At 44.3% G+C, this 22,080-nt stretch overlaps 1 protein-coding gene and 1 pseudogene across 1 annotated transcript; one reads left to right on the forward strand and one right to left on the reverse strand.

The window, feature by feature from the left end:
* Positions 1-458: 458 nt before the first annotated feature.
* On the forward strand, positions 459-17,466 carry LOC115114868 (phosphotriesterase-related protein-like; annotated as a pseudogene).
* Positions 17,467-17,696: 230 nt separating this feature from the next.
* Positions 17,697-20,554, reverse strand: LOC115113982 (complement C1q-like protein 3). Its single transcript, XM_029641914.2, has 2 exons — positions 19,845-20,554; positions 17,697-19,519 (listed from the first exon to the last, which is right to left on the reverse strand). Exons 1-2 carry the CDS (start codon positions 20,457-20,459, stop codon positions 19,340-19,342), a joined length of 795 nt encoding a protein of 264 aa, XP_029497774.1. The 5' UTR covers positions 20,460-20,554; the 3' UTR covers positions 17,697-19,339.
* Between the last annotated feature and the right edge of the window lie 1,526 nt (positions 20,555-22,080).

Genomic DNA, 22,080 nt, shown 5'->3' on the forward strand with positions numbered 1-22,080 from the left:
GACCTATAATACATAAATATGTTAAGAGATGTATTTTGTGGTTTGCAGTGATAATGTTTATCCACTGATCAGAGACTGCAGCACTATTCATTGACCAGAGCATGTCTATTGATTAGCATGATGGTCCTGGGAAAAATATGCTTAAACCTCTTAGATGGGTCACGGGAATGGTCCCCTTTCCCATGGGAATGGTCCCCTATCATGTGGGGATGGTCCCCTATCATGTGGGATAGTCCCCTATCACGTGGGAATGGTCCCCTATCACGTGGGAATGACCCCTATCACGTGGGAATGGTCCCCTATCACGTGGGAATAGTCCCCTATCACGTGGGAATAGTCCCCTATCACGTGGGAATGACCCCCTGTCACGTGGGAATGGTCCCCTATCACGTGGGAATGGTCCCCTATCACGTGGGAATGACCCCTATCACGTGGGAATGGTCCCCTATCACGTGGGAATGGTCCCCTGTCACGTGGGAATGGTCCCCTGTCACGTGGGAATGGTCCCCTATCACGTGGGAATGGTCCCCTATCACGTGGGAATGACCCCCTGTCACGTGGGAATGGTCCCCTATCACGTGGGAATGGTCCCCTGTCACGTGGGAATGGTCCCCTGTTACATGGGAATGGTAGTTAACTAGTTAAATAAAGGTTAAAATAAACTAACAGCTGATGTACTAATCTGGGAAAAGGATATGGAGAAGAGGGGGGGAACGATGGATGGGGTAATCATAGTGATATCTGGGAGAAGGATATGGAGAAGAGGGGGGAACGATGGATGGGGTAATCATAGTGATATCTGGGAGAAGGATATGGAGAAGAGGGGGGGAACGATGGATGGGGTAATCATAGTGATATCTGGGAGAAGGATATGGAGAAGAGGGGGGAACGATGGATGGGGTAATCATAGTGATATCTGGGAGAAGGATATGGAGAAGAGGGGGAACGATGGATGGGGTAATCATAGTGATATCTGGGAGAAGGATATGGAGAAGAGGGGGGGAACGATGGATGGGGTAATCATAGTGATATCTGGGAGAAGGATATGGAGAAGAGGGGGGGAACGATGGATGGGGTAATCATAGTGATATTCACATTTAGCTGTTTTTTAAAACTCATTTTGTACAGTTTTCTCTCCTGTCTGTGATCATCCTTGCAGTCTATTCATTGACTTTTGGATCATTGAATAGTCAGTTGACATGCAGCTCTCCCTTTCCACCCCCAGAGGGCCCTAGAATCTAATCGTTAACCCAGAGGGCATTCAGCAGGACATTTTGTTACATACTGTATGTACAACAAAAAAAGCTCTCTGACATGTAGAATAAAGAATAACGCCGGCTCTAGTCATTTCTATCTGCTACATTCCAAAATGTTTTCGTACTGAAAATGGCCCAATATCCTCATTTCTAGCAGGACGAGAGCTTTTTAAACGTAATAAATAATAGTACGTAGTAAATTTACTCCTCTATAAATGCAGGATAGCATCTAAATGCTAAGGTTTTGACGTCTTTTATACATATTTTTGTACCTCTTTTTGTCTGAAAACCAAGAACTCATGGGTTGCAACACCAGCCTACCCCAACTCGCAATAATTAAAAAATGGCAATGAACAATGACTAGTATCAAAGCACAACAAAACTATGAATCAAATCACATCCAACCCTCGACTCTGTGTCCCACTGAGATTCATCCTAAATAAATGGGTTGTCTCTACAGAGGTCTCTGTGGATATCAGGCCTTGCTTCAGTCATCTCTCTTTGTCATAATCCCACATGCCTGTGTGTGTGTGTGTGTGTGTGTGTGTGTGTGTGTGTGTGTGTGTGTGTGTGTGTGTGTGTGTGTGTGTGTGTGTGTGTGTGTGTGTGCAGCAGAGTTAGGGTGACTGATGACAGTGACAGGACAGAGCTTCACTAACGAGGGACCCTGGAGCGAGGAGCACGTTGGGTCATGTGTAAAGCCGCTGTAACACTGTGCATAGGGCAGGGGACCTCTAGTTTTAGTTTTCAGTAATCTTTAGGGCCTTGAGTTTTTTCTGATCATGCGATCTGAGCTGAAAAATCTCAGAGGCCCAGTTATAGACAATAATCAAGGTAAAACTTTTATTCTTATTGTACATCAGAAGAATTACTCATCATATCCTCTCTCTCTCACTGTCCCTTCTGCCACGTGACACTGTTGATAGGTCATGATCTTGCAAAGTCTACAGATGGAGAACAGCCGTAGTCGGTCATTTGGTCAACCATTGGCATTTCTCAAAACCAAACGCTGGAGAACATAATTGTAACAGATATGGCAAAAGTGTGTTCAGAGAGAGCATAGAAGTTGGCCCTAACTCCAATTGTTGCCTATGTCAGACTCTCTGCAATGATCTCACATGCTGTATGAGTGCACATCCACTGGGCTGGTCACTGAGTGACAGTTGGAGAATGATAAACTGTGGTTACCTAATCCATCTGTCTTTCAAGCTGTTCAAGAAATGGGCTATGTAAAAAATAAAAGGGGGGATAGAGAGGATATGTTGGCAGTCTGAGAAAAATAGAGACCAACCAGGAATGTGAAAACAACATGCTCAATTTGCAATCAATCCTTTAGAGATAGATACGGGCGTTTCTTTCTCTAATCCCATACATACAGCTGTTAAAGGCAAGGAGGTTAATTAGATTCCTGGCACAATTTGCAGTGAGTTAATAACTTATCTATTGCTACTCCTGAGAGTTTAATGAACATAATGGAGAAGAACTCTTGTCACATATGATCAAATCAAAGTAGCCTACTCTCAGGATGGGGTCGTGGTGGACTCTGGAAAGAGAAGCGTGCTAAGCAACTCAATTTATGACTGAGAACAGATCTTTTCTGAGGCTCATATCAAGATTTCACCTTTAAAAAAAAAGAAAAACATTTGTTGGTATTAATACTCTGGTCTTTAAACCCGTGGTACAATAGGCCATTATTGTTATGTTAATGACTTCATAAGTAATGTCATTATGATGATAAATTGCATCAAATGATATGCTCATAATATATTCTGGTAGTAACCTACTATACTTTGTATCAGTCATATTCTCACTATGGTACAGTGCATTCGGAAAGTATTCATGCCCCTTCACTTTTTCCACATTTTGTTATGTTACAGCCTTATTCTAAAATTGATTATATTGTTTTTTCCCCTCATCAATCTACACACTACCTCATAATGACAAAGCAAAAACAGTATTTGTGTTTTTCAGCAGCAGGGTCTGGGAGACTAGTCAGGATCGAGGCAAAGATGAACAGAGCAAAATACAGAGAGATCCTTGATGAAAACCTGCTCCAGAGCGCTCAGGACCTCAGACTGGGGCAAAGATTATTATTATTATTTTATTTTTTTCACCTTTATTTAACCAGGTAGGCTAGTTGAGAACAAGTTCTCATTTGCAACTGCGACCTGGCCAAGATAAAGCATAGCAGTGTGAACAGACAACACAGAGTTACACATGGAGTAAACAATTAACAAGTCAATAACACAGTAGAAAGAAAAAAAAGGGGGGAGTCTATATACAATGTGTGCAAAAGGCATGAGGTAGGCGAATAATTACAATTTTGCAGATTAACACTGGAGTGATAAATGATCAGATGGTCATGTACAGGTAGAGATATTGGTGTGCAAAAGAGCAGAAAAGTAAATAAATAAAAACAGTATGGGGATGAGGTAGGTGAAAATGGGTGGGCTATTTACCAATAGACTATGTACAGCTGCAGCGATCGGTTAGCTGCTCAGATAGCTGATGTTTGAAGTTGGTGAGGGAGATAAAAGTCTCCAACTTCAGCGATTTTTGCAATTCGTTCCAGTCACAGGCAGCAGAGTACTGGAACGAAAGGCGGCCGAATGAGGTGTTGGCTTTAGGGATGATCAATGAGATACACCTGCTGGAGCGCGTGCTACGGATGGGTGTTGCCATCGTGACCAGTGAACTGAGATAAGGCAGAGCTTTACCTAGCATGGACTTGTAGATGACCTGGAGCCAGTGGGTCTGGCGACGAATATGTAGCGAGGGCCAGCCGACTAGAGCATACAAGTCGCAGTGGTGGGTGGTATAAGGTGCTTTAGTGACAAAGCGGATGGCACTGTGATAGACTGCATCCAGTTTGCTGAGTAGAGTGTTGGAAGCCATTTTGTAGATGACATCGCCGAAGTCGAGGATCGGTAGGATAGTCAGTTTTACTAGGGTAAGCTTGGCGGCGTGAGTGAAGGAGGCTTTGTTGCGGAATAGAAAGCCGACTCTTGGTTTGATTTTCGATTGGAGATGTTTGATATGAGTCTGGAAGGAGAGTTTGCAGTCTAGCCAGACACCTAGGTACTTATAGATGTCCACATATTCAAGGTCGGAACCATCCAGGGTGGTGATGCTAGTCGGGCATGCGGGTGCAGGCAGCGATCGGTTGAAAAGCATGCATTTGGTTTTACTAGCGTTTAAGAGCAGTTGGAGGCCACGGTAGGAGTGTTGTATGGCATTGAAGCTCGTTTGGAGGTTAGATAGCACAGTGTCCAATGACGGGCCGAAAGTATATAGAATGGTGTCGTCTGCGTAGAGGTGGATCAGGGAATCACCCGCAGCAAGAGCAACATCATTGATATATACAGAGAAAAGAGTCGGCCCGAGAATTGAACCCTGTGGCACCCCCATAGAGACTGCCAGAGGACCGGACAGCATGCCCTCCGATTTGACACACTGAACTCTGTCTGCAAAGTAATTGGTGAACCAGGCAAGGCAGTCATCCGAAAAACCGAGGCTACTGAGTCTGCCGATAAGAATATGGTGATTGACAGAGTCGAAGGCCTTGGCAAGGTCGATGAAGACGGCTGCACAGTACTGTCTTTTATCGATGGCGGTTATGATATCGTTTAGTACCTTGAGTGTGGCTGAGGTGCACCCGTGACCGGCTCGGAAACCAGATTGCACAGCGGAGAAGGTACGGTGGGATTCGAGATGGTCAGTGACCTGTTTGTTGACTTGGCTTTCGAAGACCTTAGATAGGCAGGGCAGGATGGATATAGGTCTGTAGCACTTTGGGTCCAGGGTGTCTCCCCCTTTGAAGAGGGGGATGACTGCGGCAGCTTTCCAATCCTTGGGGATCTCGGACGATATGAAAGAGAGGTTGAACAGGCTGGTAATAGGGGTTGCGACAATGGCGGCGGATAGTTTCAGAAATAGAGGGTCCAGATTGTCAAGCCCAGCTGATTTGTACGGGTCCAGGTTTTGGAGCTCTTTCAGAACATCTGCTATCTGGATTTGGGTAAAGGAGAACCTGGAGAGGCTTGGGCGAGGCGCTGCGGGGGGGGGCGGAGCTGTTGGCCGAGGTTGGAGAAGCCAGGCGGAAGGCATGGCCAGCCGTTGAGAAATGCTTATTGAAGTTTTCGATAATCATGGATTTATCGGTGGTGACCGTGTTACCTAGCCTCAGTGCAGTGGGCAGCTGGGAGGAGGTGCTCTTGTTCTCCATGGACTTCACAGTGTCCCAGAATTTTTGGAGTTGGAGCTACAGGATGCAAACTTCTGCCTGAAGAAGCTGGCCTTAGCTTTCCTGACTGACTGCGTGTATTGGTTCCTGACTTCCCTGAACAGTTGCATATCCCGGGGACTCTTCGATGCTATTGCAGTCCGCCACAGGATGTTTTTGTGCTGGTCGAGGGCAGTCAGGTCTGGAGTGAACCAAGGGCTGTATCGGTTCTTGGTTCTGCATTTTTTGAACGGAGCATGCTTATCTAAAATGGAGAGGAAGTTGCTTTTAAAGAATGACCAGGCATCCTCAACTGACGGGATGAGGTCAATGTCCTTCCAGGATACCCGGGCCAGGTCGATTAGGAAGGCCTGCTCACAGAAGTGTTTTAGGGAGCGTTTGACAGTGATGAGGGGTGGTCGTTTGACTGCGGCTCCGTAGCGAATACAGGCAATGAGGCAGTGATCGCTGAGATCCTGGTTGAAGACAGCGGAGGTGTATTTGGAGGGCCAGTTGGTCAGGATGACGTCTATGAGGGTGCCCTTGTTTACAGAGTTAGGGTTGTATCTGGTGGGTTCCTTGATGATTTGTGTGAGATTGAGGGCATCTAGCTTAGATTGTAGGACTGCCGGGGTGTTAAGCATATCCCAGTTTAGGTCACCTAACAGAACAAACTCTGAAGCTAGATGGAGGGCGATCAATTCACAAATGGTGTCAGGGCACAGCTGGGAGCTGAGGGGGTCGGTAGCAGGCGGCAACAGTGAGAGACTTATTTCTGGAGAGAGTAATTTTCAAAATTAGTAGTTCGAACTGTTTGGGTATGGACCTGGAAAGTATGACATTACTTTGCAGGCTATCTCTGCAGTAGACTGCAACTCCTCCCCCTTTGGCAGTTCTATCTTGACGGAAGATGTTATAGTTGGGTATGGAAATCTCTGAATTTTTGGTGGCCTTCCTGAGCCAGGATTCAGACACAGCAAGGACATCAGGGTTAGCAGAGTGTGCTAAAGCAGTGAGTAAAACAAACTTAGGGAGGAGGCTTCTGATGTTGACATGCATGAAACCAAGGCTTTTTCGATCACAGAAGTCAACAAATGAGGGTGCCAGGGGACATGCAGGGCCTGGGTTTACCTCCACATCACCCGCGGAACAGAGAAGGAGTAGTATGAGGGTGCGGCTAAAGGCTATCAAAACTGGTCGCCTAGAGCGTTGGGGACAGAGAATAAGAGGAGCAGGTTTCTGGGCATGGTAGAATATATTCAGGGCATAATGCGCAGACAGGGGTATGGTGGGGTGCGGGTGCAGCGGAGGTAAGCCCAGGCACTGGGTGATGATGAGAGAGGTTGTATCTCTGGACATGCTGGTTGTAATGGGTGAGGTCACCGCATGTGTGGGAGGTGGGACAAAGGAGTTATCAGGGGTATGAGGAGTGGAACTAGGGGGTCCATTGTGAACTAAAACAATGATAACTAACCTGAACAACAGTATACAAGGCATATCGACATTTGAGAGAGACATACAGCGAGGCATACAGTAATCACAGGTGTTGAATTGGGAAAGCTAGCTAAAACAGTAGGTTTGACAACAACAGCTAATCAGCTGGCACGACAACAGCAGGTAAAATGGCGTTGACTAGGCAACGGGGCCAACAGATAAAACAAACAAGCAGAATGGAGTACCGTGATTAATGGACAGTCCAGCGTGCATCAGCTATGTGGCCAAGAGATCAGTGTCCAGGGGGCAGCGGTGGATGGGGCAGGGAAGCTGGACTGGCAAGTGTTATCCAGGTAAAAAAAAACGAACAATGACTAAATAGCTTGTAGCTAGTTAGCTTCTGGAGGTTCTTGAGTGTGTTCTAAAAAATTAAAAATAATAGCGATTCTGTATCACATTGGGTGAGGCAGGTTTCCGGAAGGTATAAACAAATTAAAATCAAAAAGAGATAGAAAGTAAATATGGGTGTTTGGGATGCGGCGATGCAGACGGTTAGCATGCCTGTGCTAGCAAGCTAACAGTTCGTAGATAGCTAGATAGCTAGTTGTGAAGATCCAGCTGAAAAATGTTCCATTTGCGGTGGGAATCCGGGGAAGAAATCGGTGGATGAAAAAAAAAAAATAGGTCCGTTATGCTCTGGTTAGAGTCGCGTTGTTCGAACTGGCGAGAGCTTTCCGGACTGAAGGTTAGCTGATGACCGGTTAGCTGAAGACCGCTAGCATGGCTAGTGGTTTGCTGGCTAGCTTCAGTTGAGGGGTTCCGGTTCCAAGTAAATATAAATATAAATACTTTAGGAAAAATAGCTACATTGGGTGAGGCGGGTTGCAGGAGAGTAATTGGAAGCTTAGGTTTAGCAAAAAGTTTTTAAGGAGATATGCGAAGAAAAATTGGTAAAAAAACGAAAGAGATATATACAGAGACACGACACGAAAGGACTTACTGCTACGCCATCTTGGATTCAGAACCCAGATTCACCTTCCAACAGGACAACGATCCTATGTAAACAGCCAAGTCAAAGCAGGCGAGGCTTCGGGACAAGTCTCTGAATGAAATATCTGAATGAAATCTTGATAAAACAGTATTTGTTTTTGCTTATTTATAAAAATGTAAAAACTGAAATATCACATTTGCAAAAGTATTCAGACCCTTTACTCAGTACCTTGTTGAAGCACCTTTGGCAGCGATTACAGTGCCAAATCTTATTGGCTATCACGCTAAAAGCTTGGCGCAGCTGTATTTGGGGAGTTTCTCCCATTCCTTTCTGCAGATCCTCTCAAGCTCTGTCAGGTTCGATGAGGAGCGTCGCTGCACAGCTATTTTCAGGTCTCTCCAGAGATGTTCGATCTGGTTCAAGTCTGGTCTCTGGCTGGGCCACTCAAGGAAATTCAGAGACTTGTCTGAGGTCCTGAGAGCTCTGGAGCAGGTTTTCATCAAGGATCTCTCTGTATTTTGCTCCGTTCATCTTTGCCTCGATCCTGACTAGTCTCCCAGACCCTGCTGCTGAAAAACCCATACAGCAGGTAGTCTAGAACCCTACAGCAGGTAGTCTAGAACCTGTACTGCAGGTAGTCTAGAACCTTAACAGTAGGTAATCTAAAACCAATATAGCAGGCAGTTTTCAAGAACCCATACAGCAGGTAGTCTAGAACCAATACAAAAGGCACTTTTCTAGAACCCATGTAGCAGGTAGTCTAGAAACCTGTTATAGCAGGTAGTCTAAAACCCTTACAGCAGGTAGTCTAAAACCCTTACAGCAGGTAGTCTAAACCCCTTACAGCAGGAAGTCTAAACCCCTTACAGCAGGTAGTCTAAAACCCTTACAGCAGGTAGTCTAAAACCCTTACAGCAGGTAGTCTAAAACCTGTTATAGCAGGTAGTCTAAAACCCTTACAGCAGGTAGTCTAAAACCCTTACAGCAGGTAGTCTAAAACACTTACAGCAGGTAGTCTAAAACCTGTTATAGCAGGTAGTCTAAAACCCTTACAGCAGGTAGTCTAAAACCCTTACAGCAGGTAGTCGAAAACCCTTACAGCAGGTAGTCTAAAACCTGTTATAGCAGGTAGTCTAAAACCTGTTATAACAGGTAGTCTAAAACCCTTACAGCAGGTGGTCTAAAACCTGTTATAGCAGGTAGTCTAAAACCTGTTATAACAGGTAGTCTAAAACCCTTACAGCAGGTAGTCTAAAACCTGTTATAGCAGGTAGTCTAGAAACCTGTTATAACAGGTAGTCTAAAACCCTTACAGCAGGTAGTCTAAACCCCTTACAGCAGGTAGTCTAAAACCTGTTATAGCAGGTAGTCTAAAACCCTTACAGCAGGTAGTCTAAAACCTGTTATAGCAGGTAGTCTAAAACCTGTTATAGCAGGTAGTCTAAACCCCTTACAGCAGGTAGTCTAAAACCCTTACAGCAGGTAGTCTAAAACCGTTACAGCAGGTAGTCTAAAACCCTTACAGCAGGTAGTCTAAAACCCTTACAGCAGGTAGTCTAAAACCCTTACAGCAGGTAGTCTAAAACCGTTACAGCAGGTAGTCTAAAACCCTTACAGCAGGATGTCTTAAACCCTTACAGCAGGTAGTCTAAAACCGTTACAGCAGGTAGTCTAAAACCGTTACAGCAGGTAGTCTAAAACCCTTACAGCAGGTAGTCTAAAACCCTTACAGCAGGTAGTCTAAAACCGTTACAGCAGGTAGTCTAAAACCCTTACAGCAGGTAGTCTAAAACCCTTACAGCAGGTAGTCTAAAACCGTTACAGCAGGTAGTCTAAAACCCTTACAGCAGGATGTCTTAAACCCTTACAGCAGGTAGTCTAAAACCGTTACAGCAGGTAGTCTAAAACCGTTACAGCAGGTAGTCTAAAACCCTTACAGCAGGTAGTCTAAAACCCTTACAGCAGGTAGTCTAAAACCCTTACAGCAGGTAGTCTAAAACCTGTTATAGCAGGTAGTCTAAAACCCTTACAGCAGGTAGTCTAAAACCCTTACAGCAGGTAGTCTAAAACCCTTACAGCAGGTAGTCTAGAACCTTTACAGCAGGTAGTCTAAAACCTGTTATAGCAGGTAGTCTAAAACCCTTACAGCAGGTAGTCTAAAACCCTTACAGCAGGTAGTCTAGAACCTTTACAGCAGGTAGTCTAAAACCTGTTATAGCAGGTAGTCTAAAACCCTTACAGCAGGTAGTCTAAAACCCTTACAGCAGGTAGTCTAGAACCTTTACAGCAGGTAGTCTAAAACCTGTTATAGCAGGTAGTCTAAAACCCTTACAGCAGGATGTCTTAAACCCTTACAGCAGGTAGTCTAGAACCTTTACAGCAGGTAGTCTAAAACCTGTTATAGCAGGTAGTCTAAAACCCTTACAGCAGGTAGTCTAAAACCCTTACAGCAGGATGTCTTAAACCCTTACAGCAGGTAGTCTAAAACCCTTACAGTAGGTAGTCTAAAACCCTTACAGCAGGTGGTCTTAAACCCTTACAGCAGGTGGTCTAAAACCCTTACAGCAGGATGTCTTAAACCCTTACCGCAGGTAGTCTAGAACCTTTACAGCAGGATGTCTTAAACCCTTACAGCAGGTAGTCTAAAACCCTTACAGCAGGTAGTCTAAAACCCTTACAGCAGGTAGTCTAAAACCTGTTATAGCAGGTAGTCTAAAACCCTTACAGCAGGTAGTCTAAAACCCTTACAGCAGGTAGTCTAAAACCAATACAGTTGGCAGTTTTCTAGAACTCTTACACGGGTAGTCTATAATCCACACAGCAGGCAGTCTAGAACCTGTTAAATCTCTGTGACAATGGACAATAAAGTATTCTTCTTCATTAGCCATGAGAACCTGCTTCTGTTGCAGGAGACCAGTGCTGTGCGGGAAGTGTTTCGTGAGTACCAAAATGCAGGAACAGGAACCATCTGAGAAACCACTACCCAGAGTATTGCCAGGGACCTGCTCTTCCTCAAACAGCTGTCCAAGGTACAGGTGTACACATCATAGAAGGGGCAGGGTTCTATGTGGATGGCACCCACTCTGAGGACGCCAGGAAGATGACGGTTGGAAAGGTTTATGGTGTAGTATATATAGTTTGTGTCTGATGTGTACTGGCCTATTTGTAGGAGACGGTGTCTCAGTAAGACACTTCCAATTGGCTTTGGTCAGCTGTCTCCCAACTGAAGGAGTTATGGCCAGTTTGTGTCCATTGTCTAATAGTTAGATAGACTGCTGTGAGGATGGCAATCCCCCCAGGAGATAATAGATAGAAGGGGATGCAAAACTTGATGAGGCTAGTAGTGCACAGTGTCGTGCAACGCAACATGCACTGCAGAAGACAGAGGAGGACTGTTAGTAGGGTCAGGTTTAAGTAGGGTGGTGATTAAGAAGAGTGAGGACAGGTGTGAAGGCAGATCTGCAATGTGTTGCAACAAATGCTGTTGAGGAGCTGTGTTCACGGCAACTAGTTAAAGTGTTGCAAAAGGCTTGTAAACTGATTGGCAGTTAGTAACATCTGGTGCTTGTTAAGTTAGTAGGGAGCTGCATTCAATGAAACTACAGTAGTTCAAATGTTGCATTCAAGTCTGGTCCTCTCTCCTGAATTTTTGTTAATTCTTATCACCATCAATCACAATAAACCTAAACGGGAGGCTTAACAGCCAATGTGTATTTTTAAAATATATTTTATACTTTATTTAACCAGGTAGGCAAGTTGAGAACAATTTCTCATTTACAATTGTGACCTTGTCACGAGGGACTGGATGTGTGAGGTAAGAATCAGGCGCAGAGAGCAGAAAGTTCCACAGGGAAAAGTGCACTTTAATATGGCACCAAAATACAATGCCCAAAACACAGGGTGCGAAAATACTGACCAACCCAAAACACAGAGTACACGGTCCAGCGCACTAACAACCCCAACGTCTCAACACAACCCCAACGTAACACAAAATTATAAAGAAGAGAAAACAAAACAGTTCAGCCAGGTGAACAGACACTAAACAGAAATTAAACACCCACAACCAAAATGGGGAAAACAGGCTACCTAAGTATGATTCTCAATCAGAGACAACGAACGACACCTGCCTCTGATTGAGAACCATACTAGGCCAAACACATAGAAATATAACATAGAAAAAGGACATAGACTACCCACCCCAACTAACGCCCTGACCAACCTAACACAAAGACATAAAAAAGGAACTAAGGTCAGAGGGTGACAGACCTGGCCAAGATAAAGCAATTCGACACATACAACAACACAGTTACACATGGAGTATAACAAACATACAGTCAATAGTACAGTAGACAAATAAGTCTATATACAATGTGAGCAAGTGAGGTGAGATAAGGGAGGTAAAGGCAAAACAAGGCCATGGTGGCAAAGTAAATACAATAGAGCAAGTAAAACATTGGAATGGTAGATTTGCAGTGGAAGAATGTGCAATGTAGAGAGAGAAAATGGGGAGCAAATGAGCAAAATAAATAAATACAGTAGGGGGAGAGGTAGTTGTTTGGGCTAAATTATAGATGGACTATGTACAGGTGCAGTAATCTGTGAGCTGCTCTGACAGCTGGTGCTTAAAGCTAGTGAGGGAGATAAGTGTTTCCAGTTTCAGAGATTTTTGTAGTTCGTTCCAGTTATTGACAGCAGAGAACTGGAAGGAGAGGCGGCCAAAGGAAGAATTGGTTTTGGGGGTGACCAGAGAGATATACCTGCTGGAGCGCGTGCTACAGGTGGGTGCTGCTATGGTGACCAGCGAGCTGAGATAAGGGGGGACTTTACCTAGCAGGGTCTTGTAGATGACCTGGAGCCAGTGGATTTGGCGACGAGTATGAAGCGAGGGCCAGCCAACGAGAGCATACAGGTCGCAGTGGTGGGTAGTATATGGGGCTTTGGTGACAAAACGGATGGCACTGTGATAGACTGCATCCAAAATGATTGAGTAGGGTATTGGAGGCTATTTTGTAAATGAAATCGCTGAAGTCGAGGATCGGTAGGATGGTCAGTTTTACAAGGGTATGTTTGGCAGCATGACTGAAGGATGCTTTGTTGCGAAATAGGAAGCCAATTCTAGATTTAACTTTGGATTGGAGATGTTTGATGTGAGTCTGGAAGGAGAGTTTACAGTCTAACCAGACAGCTAGGTATTTGTAGTTGTCCACATATTCTAAGTCAGAACCGTCCAGAGTAGTGATGATGGACGGGCGGGCGGGCAGGTGCAGGCAGCGATCGGTGGAAGAGCATGCATTTAGTTTTACTTATATTTAAGAGCAATTGGAGGCCACGTAAAGGGGAGTTGTATGGCATTGAAGCTCGTCTGGAGGGTTGTTAACACAGTGTCCAAAGAAGGGCCAGAAGTATACAGAATGGTGTCGTCTGCGTAGAGGTGGATCAGAGACTCACCAGCAGCAAGAGCGACATCATTGATGTATACAGAGAAGAGAGTCGGTCCAAGAATTGAACCCTGTGGCACCGCCATAGACTGCCACAGGCCCGGACAACAGGCCCTCTGATTTGACACATTGAACTCTATCAGAGAAGTAGTTGGTGAACCAGGCGAGGCAATCATTTGAGAAACCAAGGCTATCGAGTCTCCCGATGAGGATGTGTTGATTGACAGAGTCGAAAGCCTTGGCCAGGTCAATGAGTCTCAGATGACACGAAAGAGGTTGAACAGGCTAGTAATAGGGGTTGCAACAATTTCGGCAGATAATTTTAGAAAGAAAGGGTCCAGATTGTCTAGCCCTGCTGATTTGTAGGGGTCCAGATTTTGCAGCTCTTTCCGAACATCAGCTGACTGGATTTGGGAGAAGGAGAAGTGGAGAAGCCTTGGGCGAGTTGCTATGGTGGGTGCAGTGCTGTTGACCGGGGTAGGGGTAGCCAGGTGGAAAGCATGGCCAGCCGTAGAAAAATGCTTATTGAAATTCTCAGTTATAGTGGAATTATCGGTGGTGACAGTGTTTCCTATCCTCAGAGCAGTGGGCAGCTGGGAGGAGGTGCTCTTATTCTCCATGGACTTTACAGTGTCCCAGAACTTTTTTGAGTTTGTGTTGCAGGAAGCAAATTTCTGCTTGAAAAAGCTATCCTTGGCTTTTCCAACTTTCTGTGTATATTGGTTTCTAGCTTCCCTGAAAAGTTGCATATCATGGGGGCTTTTCGATGCTAATGCAGAACGCCATAGGATGTTTTTGTGTTGGTTAAGGGCAGTCAGGTCTGGGGAGAACCAAGGGCTATATCTGTTCCTGGTTCTAAATTTCTTGAATGGGGCATGCTTATTTAAGATGGTGAGGAAGGCTTTTTTTTTAATAACCAGGCATCTTCTACTGACGGGATGAGATCAATATCCTTCCAGGATACCCCGGCCAGGTCGATTAGAAAGGCCTGCTCGCTGAAGTGTTTCAGGGAGCGTTTGACAGTGATGAGTGGAGGTCGTTTGACCGCTGACCCATTACGGATGCAGGCAATGAGGCAGTGATCGCTGAGATCTTGGTTGAAAAGAGCAGAGGTGTATTTAGAGGGCAAGTTGGTTAGGATGATATCTATGAGGGTGCCCGTGTTTACGGCTTTGGGGTGGTAGCATTACTATTTTAATAGTAAACTTACTATTAACATTACTATTAAAATAGTACTCACTTATAGGAATGGGTCATTGCTTACAAGTTGCTAGCTACTGTATCCTATAAAGCCATCACTGAAAACCACATATTTAATCTAACTTCTGTGGTTTGGTCACTTCCTGTTCTTCAACAAACTCGAGCTGGACTGAAGATGACGAAGTTTTGAAAAATTACAACTTTGCACAAGGGGGTGTTACGAGTCCACTGTGCTGTGGACGACCCCATTGAAATGAATTACATCCGGCGCAATGTAATGGAGTGCCTATGGTTAATGTGAATGAGGCATAACACCTGATGTCTCTGTCCAGCTCACAGACATCATCGTCAGCGAGGTGCTCCAGGGGGTGGACGGTACAGAGATTGACTGCAGCTGACCAATCATGGACAGTGAGAAGAAGTTGATGCAGGCCACTGCACACGCTCATATCGAGCCTGGCTGCCCAGTCATCCTCCACCTGGGCTGGAACCCTGGCGCCCCACTGAGATAGTCTGCCTCCTGCAGGAGGCATGCCACACCTGGACAGGTGAGGGTTCTCAGGACCCAGACTGGACTGGATATGGAGGGGGTGACAGGACTTATGATATGGCTAAGAGTTTGTCCTGGTCTGGAAAAACTATGGGCCCTACATGGGTTTATAATATAGTATAAACTATTCTACTTATAAATCAAGCTTCTATATACCTGTTATGTTCAGCAAGGTAATAATGCTTATTGTGGAGTATTTTCATCTGCTGAAGACAACGGTACAGTAGCATCTGTGATGCTGACTGTAAATTATTTATAGTGGGAGTTTTCTAACACAGAACCATTTTTGACAATGGAGAGCTGTTGGAGTTTGCTAAAATGAGGAATAACCTGGAGTACAACCTGTTTGGAACAGAGATGCTGAACTATGCCTATAACCTGGAGTACAACCTGTTTGGAACAGAGATGCTGAACTATGCCTATAACCTGGAGTACAACCTGTTTGAAACAGAGATGCTGAACTATGCTTATAACCTGGAGTACAACCTGTTTGAAACAGAGATGCTGAACTATGCCTATAACCTGGAGTACAACCTGTTTGAAACAAAGATGCTGAACTATGCTTATAACCTGGAGTACAACCTGTTTGAAACAGAAATGCTGAACTATGCCTATAACCTGGAGTACAACCTGTTTGGAACAGAGATGCTGAACTATGCCTATAACCTGGAGTACAACCTGTTTGGAACAGAGATGCTGAACTATGCCTATAACCTGGAGTACAACCTGTTTGGAACAGAGATGCTGAACTATGCCTATCAAATTTCAAATCAAATCAAATCAAATGTATTTATATAGCCCTTCGTACATCAGCTGATATCTCAAAGTGCTGTACAGAAACCCAGCCTAAAACCCCAAACAGCAAGCAATGCAGGTGTAGAAGCACGGTGGCTAGGAAAAACTCCCTAGAAAGGCCAAAACCTAGGAAGAAACCTAGAGAGGAACCAGGCTATGTGGGGTGGCCAGTCCTCTTCTGGCTGTGCCGGGTGGAGATTATAACAGAACATGGCCAAGATGTTCAAATGTTCATAAATGACCAGCATGGTCGAATAATAATAAGGCAGAACAGTTTAAACTGGAGCAGCAGCACAGCCAGGTGGACTGGGGACAGCAAGGAGTCATCATGTCAGGTAGTCCTGGGGCATGGTCCTAGGGCTTAGGTCCTCCGAGAGAGAGAAAGAAAGAGAGAAGGAGAGAATTAGAGAACGCACACTTAGATTCACACAGGACACCGAATAGGACAGGAGAAGTACTCCAGATATAACAAACTAACCCTAGCCCCCTGACACATAAACTACTGCAGCATAAATACTGGAGGCTGAGACAGGAGGGGTCAGGAGACACTGTGGCCCCATCCGAGGACACCCCCGGACAGGGCCAAACAGGAAGGATATAACCCCACCCACTTTGCCAAAGCACAGCCCCCACACCACTAGAGGGATATCTTCAACCACCAACTTATAACTTATAACCAACTATAACCTGGAGTACAACCTGTTTGGAACAGAGATGCTGAACTATGCCTATAACCTGGAGTACAACCTGTTTGGAACAGAGATGCTGAACTATGCCTATAACCTGGAGTACAACCTGTTTGGAACAGAGATGCTGAACTATGCCTATAACCTGGAGTACAACCTGTTTGGAACAGAGATGCTGAACTATGCCTATAACCTGGAGTACAACCTGTTTGGAACAGAGATGCTGAACTATGCCTATAACCTGGAGGTGGACATGCCCAGTGACAGCCAGAGAGTCAAACTGTGAGAACTCTTTATGTTGCTACCAAACGACCTACAGATTTAGGATCTTAATTTAACCCTGTTTTCCACAGCATGAACATAATCCTGCAGGAACAGGAAATGTGAATTATTGTGTGGATTATAATTTATGGACATTTTTGTAGAGGTTGATTCATGTTTAGTTAGGACAAATCAAGTCTGAACATTTTAAGTTGAAATTACTAACTTTAGAAGCATTTTAAAATCTCAAATACACTACAGGTTTGCATTTCCTGCAACTAAAGGGTGATCAAATGAAGACCATACATCCTGCACTAGACAACCAACAGCCTAACAAGGTCTATGTGGTTGTCTCTATCTACTTCACGATACTTTACAAAATGTAAACAGCGAAATAACACCCATGTATCTGTTTCGTTGTGTGTTCATGTGCGAGTGTAGACCTCCATCTCTCCAGTGTGGCGTTCCTGGTCCAGGAAGGTTATGAGGACAACATTGTCATCGCCTATGACATCCACACCAAGAACCGTCTCACCAAGTACGGAGGCCAGGACTACTCACACAGTGATCAACCAGACCCAGATGGACAAGGCCCTCATAGAAAACTCTAAACGCTGGCTCACATTCAAATGAAGGATCAGAATCCGATCACCCAGACAGAGGAAGCCTGCTCCGTAGGCCTTTGTCTTTTGTATCAGCTATTGAACACAGTAAAAAATACTTGCAAATCACCAAACAAAATTGACGTCAGAAGTTGACACTTTTTATTGTTGCTACTTCGCTGGGATGTACTGAATTGAAATGTATTATGGAGAAGTAAACATGGGGAAAAAATTGAATTGTTGAACCTTCTGACAGCTGAGTGAGGAAATTATTCAATTTATTTCACATAAGAGCTATGACTGAATCAAAGCTTCAAGTAATGTTTGTAATTAATCATTAATACTGTAAGCAAAAAACCAAAACCATCTGCTTTGTAGAGTGATCCTCAATACTATAGCCTTAGTCGCACAAAAGGCCTAATTTCCATCCAAAATCTCAGTTTGAAAAGAAATGGAAGACTAAATGTAAATGCGGCAGCAACACAGAAGCCCAATGTAATTTAACAAGACAAAGCCACAATTTCTGTCCAATCAAACTCAAGGACATGGTCTGCACATGGTGCTTTACTTGTAAATATTGTGCTGATTAGTTTTATTGAAAGCAGTAACAGCTTTGTCAGTAGTAATGACATTTCACAAACAGTCTTTGATAAGTAGTAGCATTAATAAATATGTATTCCCCATTTGATATTTTTGTATTGCTAATAGAGACTAGGGTACCAAAAGGGCACTGACAGAGCTAACTCTTTCACAGTTTTCTTCATCAACATACTGGGCATTCAAAGCTTGTTAGATGAGTTGTTGTGATGTCACATGGTGGGGTGGCTATGGGAGGGAGCTGGTTGGACGGTAGGTCATCCTGAAGGACATGGTCTCTCCTTCTGGGAACAGGTGGCATCACAGAGTGACTTCACCACATGATCAATGACATCACAGCAGACAATACATAACCATTATGTCACTTCAGGACAGTGTGTGATAGGATAAAAAAGTTAGGAAGTGCAGGTACAGTAGGAAAGTCTCCTGTGTTCTGATACATCACCAAATGGAACATTCAGAGGAAAAATGTGACCACGGAATATTTTTTCTATTTTCAATGCTCTGTTTAAATTATAATTTACTTTTTGATTTGTTGCTGTTTGTAGAACAGGAATACTGTGCAGAAATCATTCAAATAGTTAGATTTATTTTCTCTGGTGGCATGTTTTTCTTCCAGATAATGTAGCTGTTTCCATATCAAAAACTGGCTGTAGGCCTAATCAATCTTAGTCAAGCACTGAGCACTTAATTCATTCTTCAGGAAAATGTTGAATTGGACAGAAGGCATATATATACATTATGATCATGATAGCTATTTTACACTCATGCAGTAGGCTGATAAAACACTAGTAATGGTCAGAACAACACTGCAGTAAGTAACCCAACTAAAGTAAGAAGATGCAGACAGAAACACACCAATCATTACTTCCTGCAGTACACTTTTAATCACCTATATGCGTTGCCTATGTTTTCCTATTCCATAGACTCTAACATGAACTGAGATGCGTTACAAGACCATTTGAAACATGAATTAATTGACCCAATGGCAAAAGCAATGAAGCATTAACACCATTCCTGTTTAACCTGTTGTACATAATATGAGCTTATACACATGCAACTTTGACTCATCTCCTTCCATGTTTCCACGTTTGCAAGTTCATCACTGGGCATTGCATAATTTGGGGTTTTACGCACGAAAGGAAAGGTCTATTTAAGCGTGTTAATGTTCACTTCTGCGTCAAGATCCCCCTGTCTCTCTGTAACCACATGTCTTCTAAACGACAGCGGTGTAGCCAATCCAAAGGAGAGAATAATAGCAGATGAAGGTGCAGTGAACAGCCTAATGTAGAATATATGGTGTTCTGTTAATCGGCGTAGACAATGAATCCGGAGAAGGTGCTGTACTTGTTGTTGTTGCCCCCGTGCGCCTTGCCCCCGTCCAGCTTGATGTAGATCTCATCGCCGGGTTCGAGATGCAGGACAACGCTGTTGCTGGCATAATCGTAGTTCTGATCGGCGTCTTGGGCGATGGCGCTCGCTCGCACCTGGAGAGCATTGTTATTAGTCACCAATCTTTCTGATACCATGTTTTTATTTATGTTCCGTTAACACAACAATCAATGCAGTATCATTTGGTCATGTTAGTGAACTGGAGTTTCAGTAATGAAAGGGGCGTAGAGCTGGAACTTCAACACCACTGACAGCGACGCTTTGATGAAAGCGGATTACGTGCGTAAAACGCAGTTTGTGTGCGTAAAATTGTAGTCTAAGCTGTTTTATGTTTTGAATCCTAATCAACAGTTACATATTATAGATGAGAAGTGTTATGTTTCAGTTTCATTTGATTGAACAAGTCAGTATATGTCTCACCTGGTTGTTCTTACAAAGATCAGCCCACATACTGGTGCCATCCCCGCCTCGCATCAGCACATGGTAAACGAAGAAGTAGATGCCCGGTATCGAGCAGGTGAATTTCCCCGTCGTAGGGTCGTAGTGGTTGCCAAGGTTGGTGACTACGTCGTCAAATTTCAGCACTTCGTAGCCCTCATGTTGTTTTTTCAGCCCGGCGTAGAAAGCTATCTTTGGAAACGTGTTGTATGTGGCTGCGCTTATGGCACCTGTGGCTCCGGGCGTTCCGGGTAGTCCTGGCGGACCGGGCCCTCCTCTCTCCCCAGGCGGGCCGGCAGGTCCGGGTGGTCCTGGCTCGCCAAGAGGACCCCTAGGGCCAATTCTTCCTGTGCGTCCGGGCTCCCCTTTTGGACCTTGGATTAAGGTTGGTAGAGACTGGACCAAGCGGCTGTCTCTGATGGTATTGGCTTTGTCCGTGGCCGTGGCCGTGGACTTGGTCCCGTGGGGATCACACACCATCTGACAGGATCCGAGCATTTCGTAGCGCGCGGATATGCCGGCGGAGTTGACCAGCACCGGAATCAGGATAACCAACACTAGCACCATGACTACTCCACAAACACCTGTGGCGATCATCCGCGTCCTACCGGCCAACCTCCGAAGTGGACGGTCTTCCAGTCTGCTTCTGGACGAAATCTTGCCGGATGAGAGGGATTCTTGTTGCCGGTGCACTTTAACGATCAGAAAATAACGAATAAATGTGTGTGCGTAATCTATACAAGGCAGGCTATTGAAATGTTATCCCGCGTCCTTGTCTTGAAATGGTATTGATACATTCAACTTTTACGCCCCACAAAGTCCATTATTTTTTCTCCTTTCCGCACTGGTATGGCTCAATAACATCACATTGGAGCCTTAAATTTGTATTAAACTAACACTCGCAATAGTTTATAGATGTAGCATCCACTTTCTGCCTACGCTTTTGCGCCAATTGGGATAAAGCAGACACATACAAGTTCACCATGCTACGATGTCTTCGAGATGGTCACAGTGATTACCTTTTCGTGAATGTTTGGAGAGGGGAGGAGATTAGCTCTGATATCAGATGGATGTTAAGGGAAAGGTACTCAGAGGGGAGGGGGGGGGGGGGGGGGGGGGGTGTAGTCTCATATTTGAATGTCCACTAACGGAGTGATGTTGTTTGTAGAATGGCCTTTCTGGATGGCTACAGAGGACATCGGTTGTACAATTGGTACCTGGTCACACCTCAGCTCCCCCTGTGTCCAATTAATCATTCTGGAGGAAATCAATAAAGTCATAGAGACAGAGGGCATTGGGTGGGGGTGGGTGTATGACCCCATATACATTGAAAGATGAAATGACGGGATACCTCGGAATGATGACGCAATCAACTGAGAGACATTTAATTTTTTGAGGTTCAGATGTCAGATTCAGTCTTAGGGCGAGAGGTTAAACCGATGTCCTATCTCACCGTGGTAATTAAAGATCCCATGGCATGGATGTGAGGTAACTTTAGAACCACAGAAGGTGTGTCGGAGTGTTGTTTGACTGATGAAGGGCTAATTGGTGCAGTCGGGGAGGGATGACGTTAGGATGTTGCCATGGGTTACCATGGGTGGTGTGGCTGCGGAGAGGCAGAGGAAAGACATATTTTGGGAAGAACGGCATTGCAACAACAATGCGGTAGGGTAATATTGATAAGGTAAAACTGTACTGATATAAGTTGTTCGTTTCTTCACTGTAGTTGTGTACATTACTGCAGACTTGGGCAGAAAATAGTTGTATTTTGTAGTTTATTTGAAAATACCAACTTTTCAAATACTCAAAGGTAGTCGAATTTATATAGCATTTTAACAAAAAGGCAACTTTTCTTTGATATTCAAATACAGGTCTCTTAAAATTGTAACGATTTTGGATACCTCTCAGAAAACCAAATAATCAAAAAATATTTACTTGATGGCTGCCAAATATTTAATGAAGAACCAAAAACGTCAACAGTTAGTTGAATTAGTCTAAATACTGTATATTAGCATAAGCACATGGGTTGGAAGGCTCTTAGATATTCATCTTAACATAGCCTTTAGCCTAGAATTAAATACATGAGGGACATGGAATCACGTAGACATTAGAGTAGACTAACAAAATGACTAATATGTTCCTAATGAGTGACATATCCAGTAACACTTGACATCCAGTTCTTGTACATGTGTAGTAACTTAGTGAATATTACAATAGC

The sequence above is a fragment of the Oncorhynchus nerka genome, linkage group LG9b (assembly GCF_034236695.1).
Source record: "Oncorhynchus nerka isolate Pitt River linkage group LG9b, Oner_Uvic_2.0, whole genome shotgun sequence".
NCBI classification, from domain to species: domain Eukaryota; kingdom Metazoa; phylum Chordata; class Actinopteri; order Salmoniformes; family Salmonidae; genus Oncorhynchus; species Oncorhynchus nerka.

Excerpts from the sequence above, each read along its gene's own strand:
- LOC115113982 (XM_029641914.2), bottom strand. The coding sequence starts at position 20,459 with ATGATCGCCACAGGTGTTTGTGGAGTAGTCATGGTGCTAGTGTTGGTT. Across the intron at positions 19,520-19,844 it reads ATCTTTGTAAGAACAACCAG|GTGCGAGCGAGCGCCATCGC; the intron begins GTGAGACATATA and ends AATGCTCTCCAG.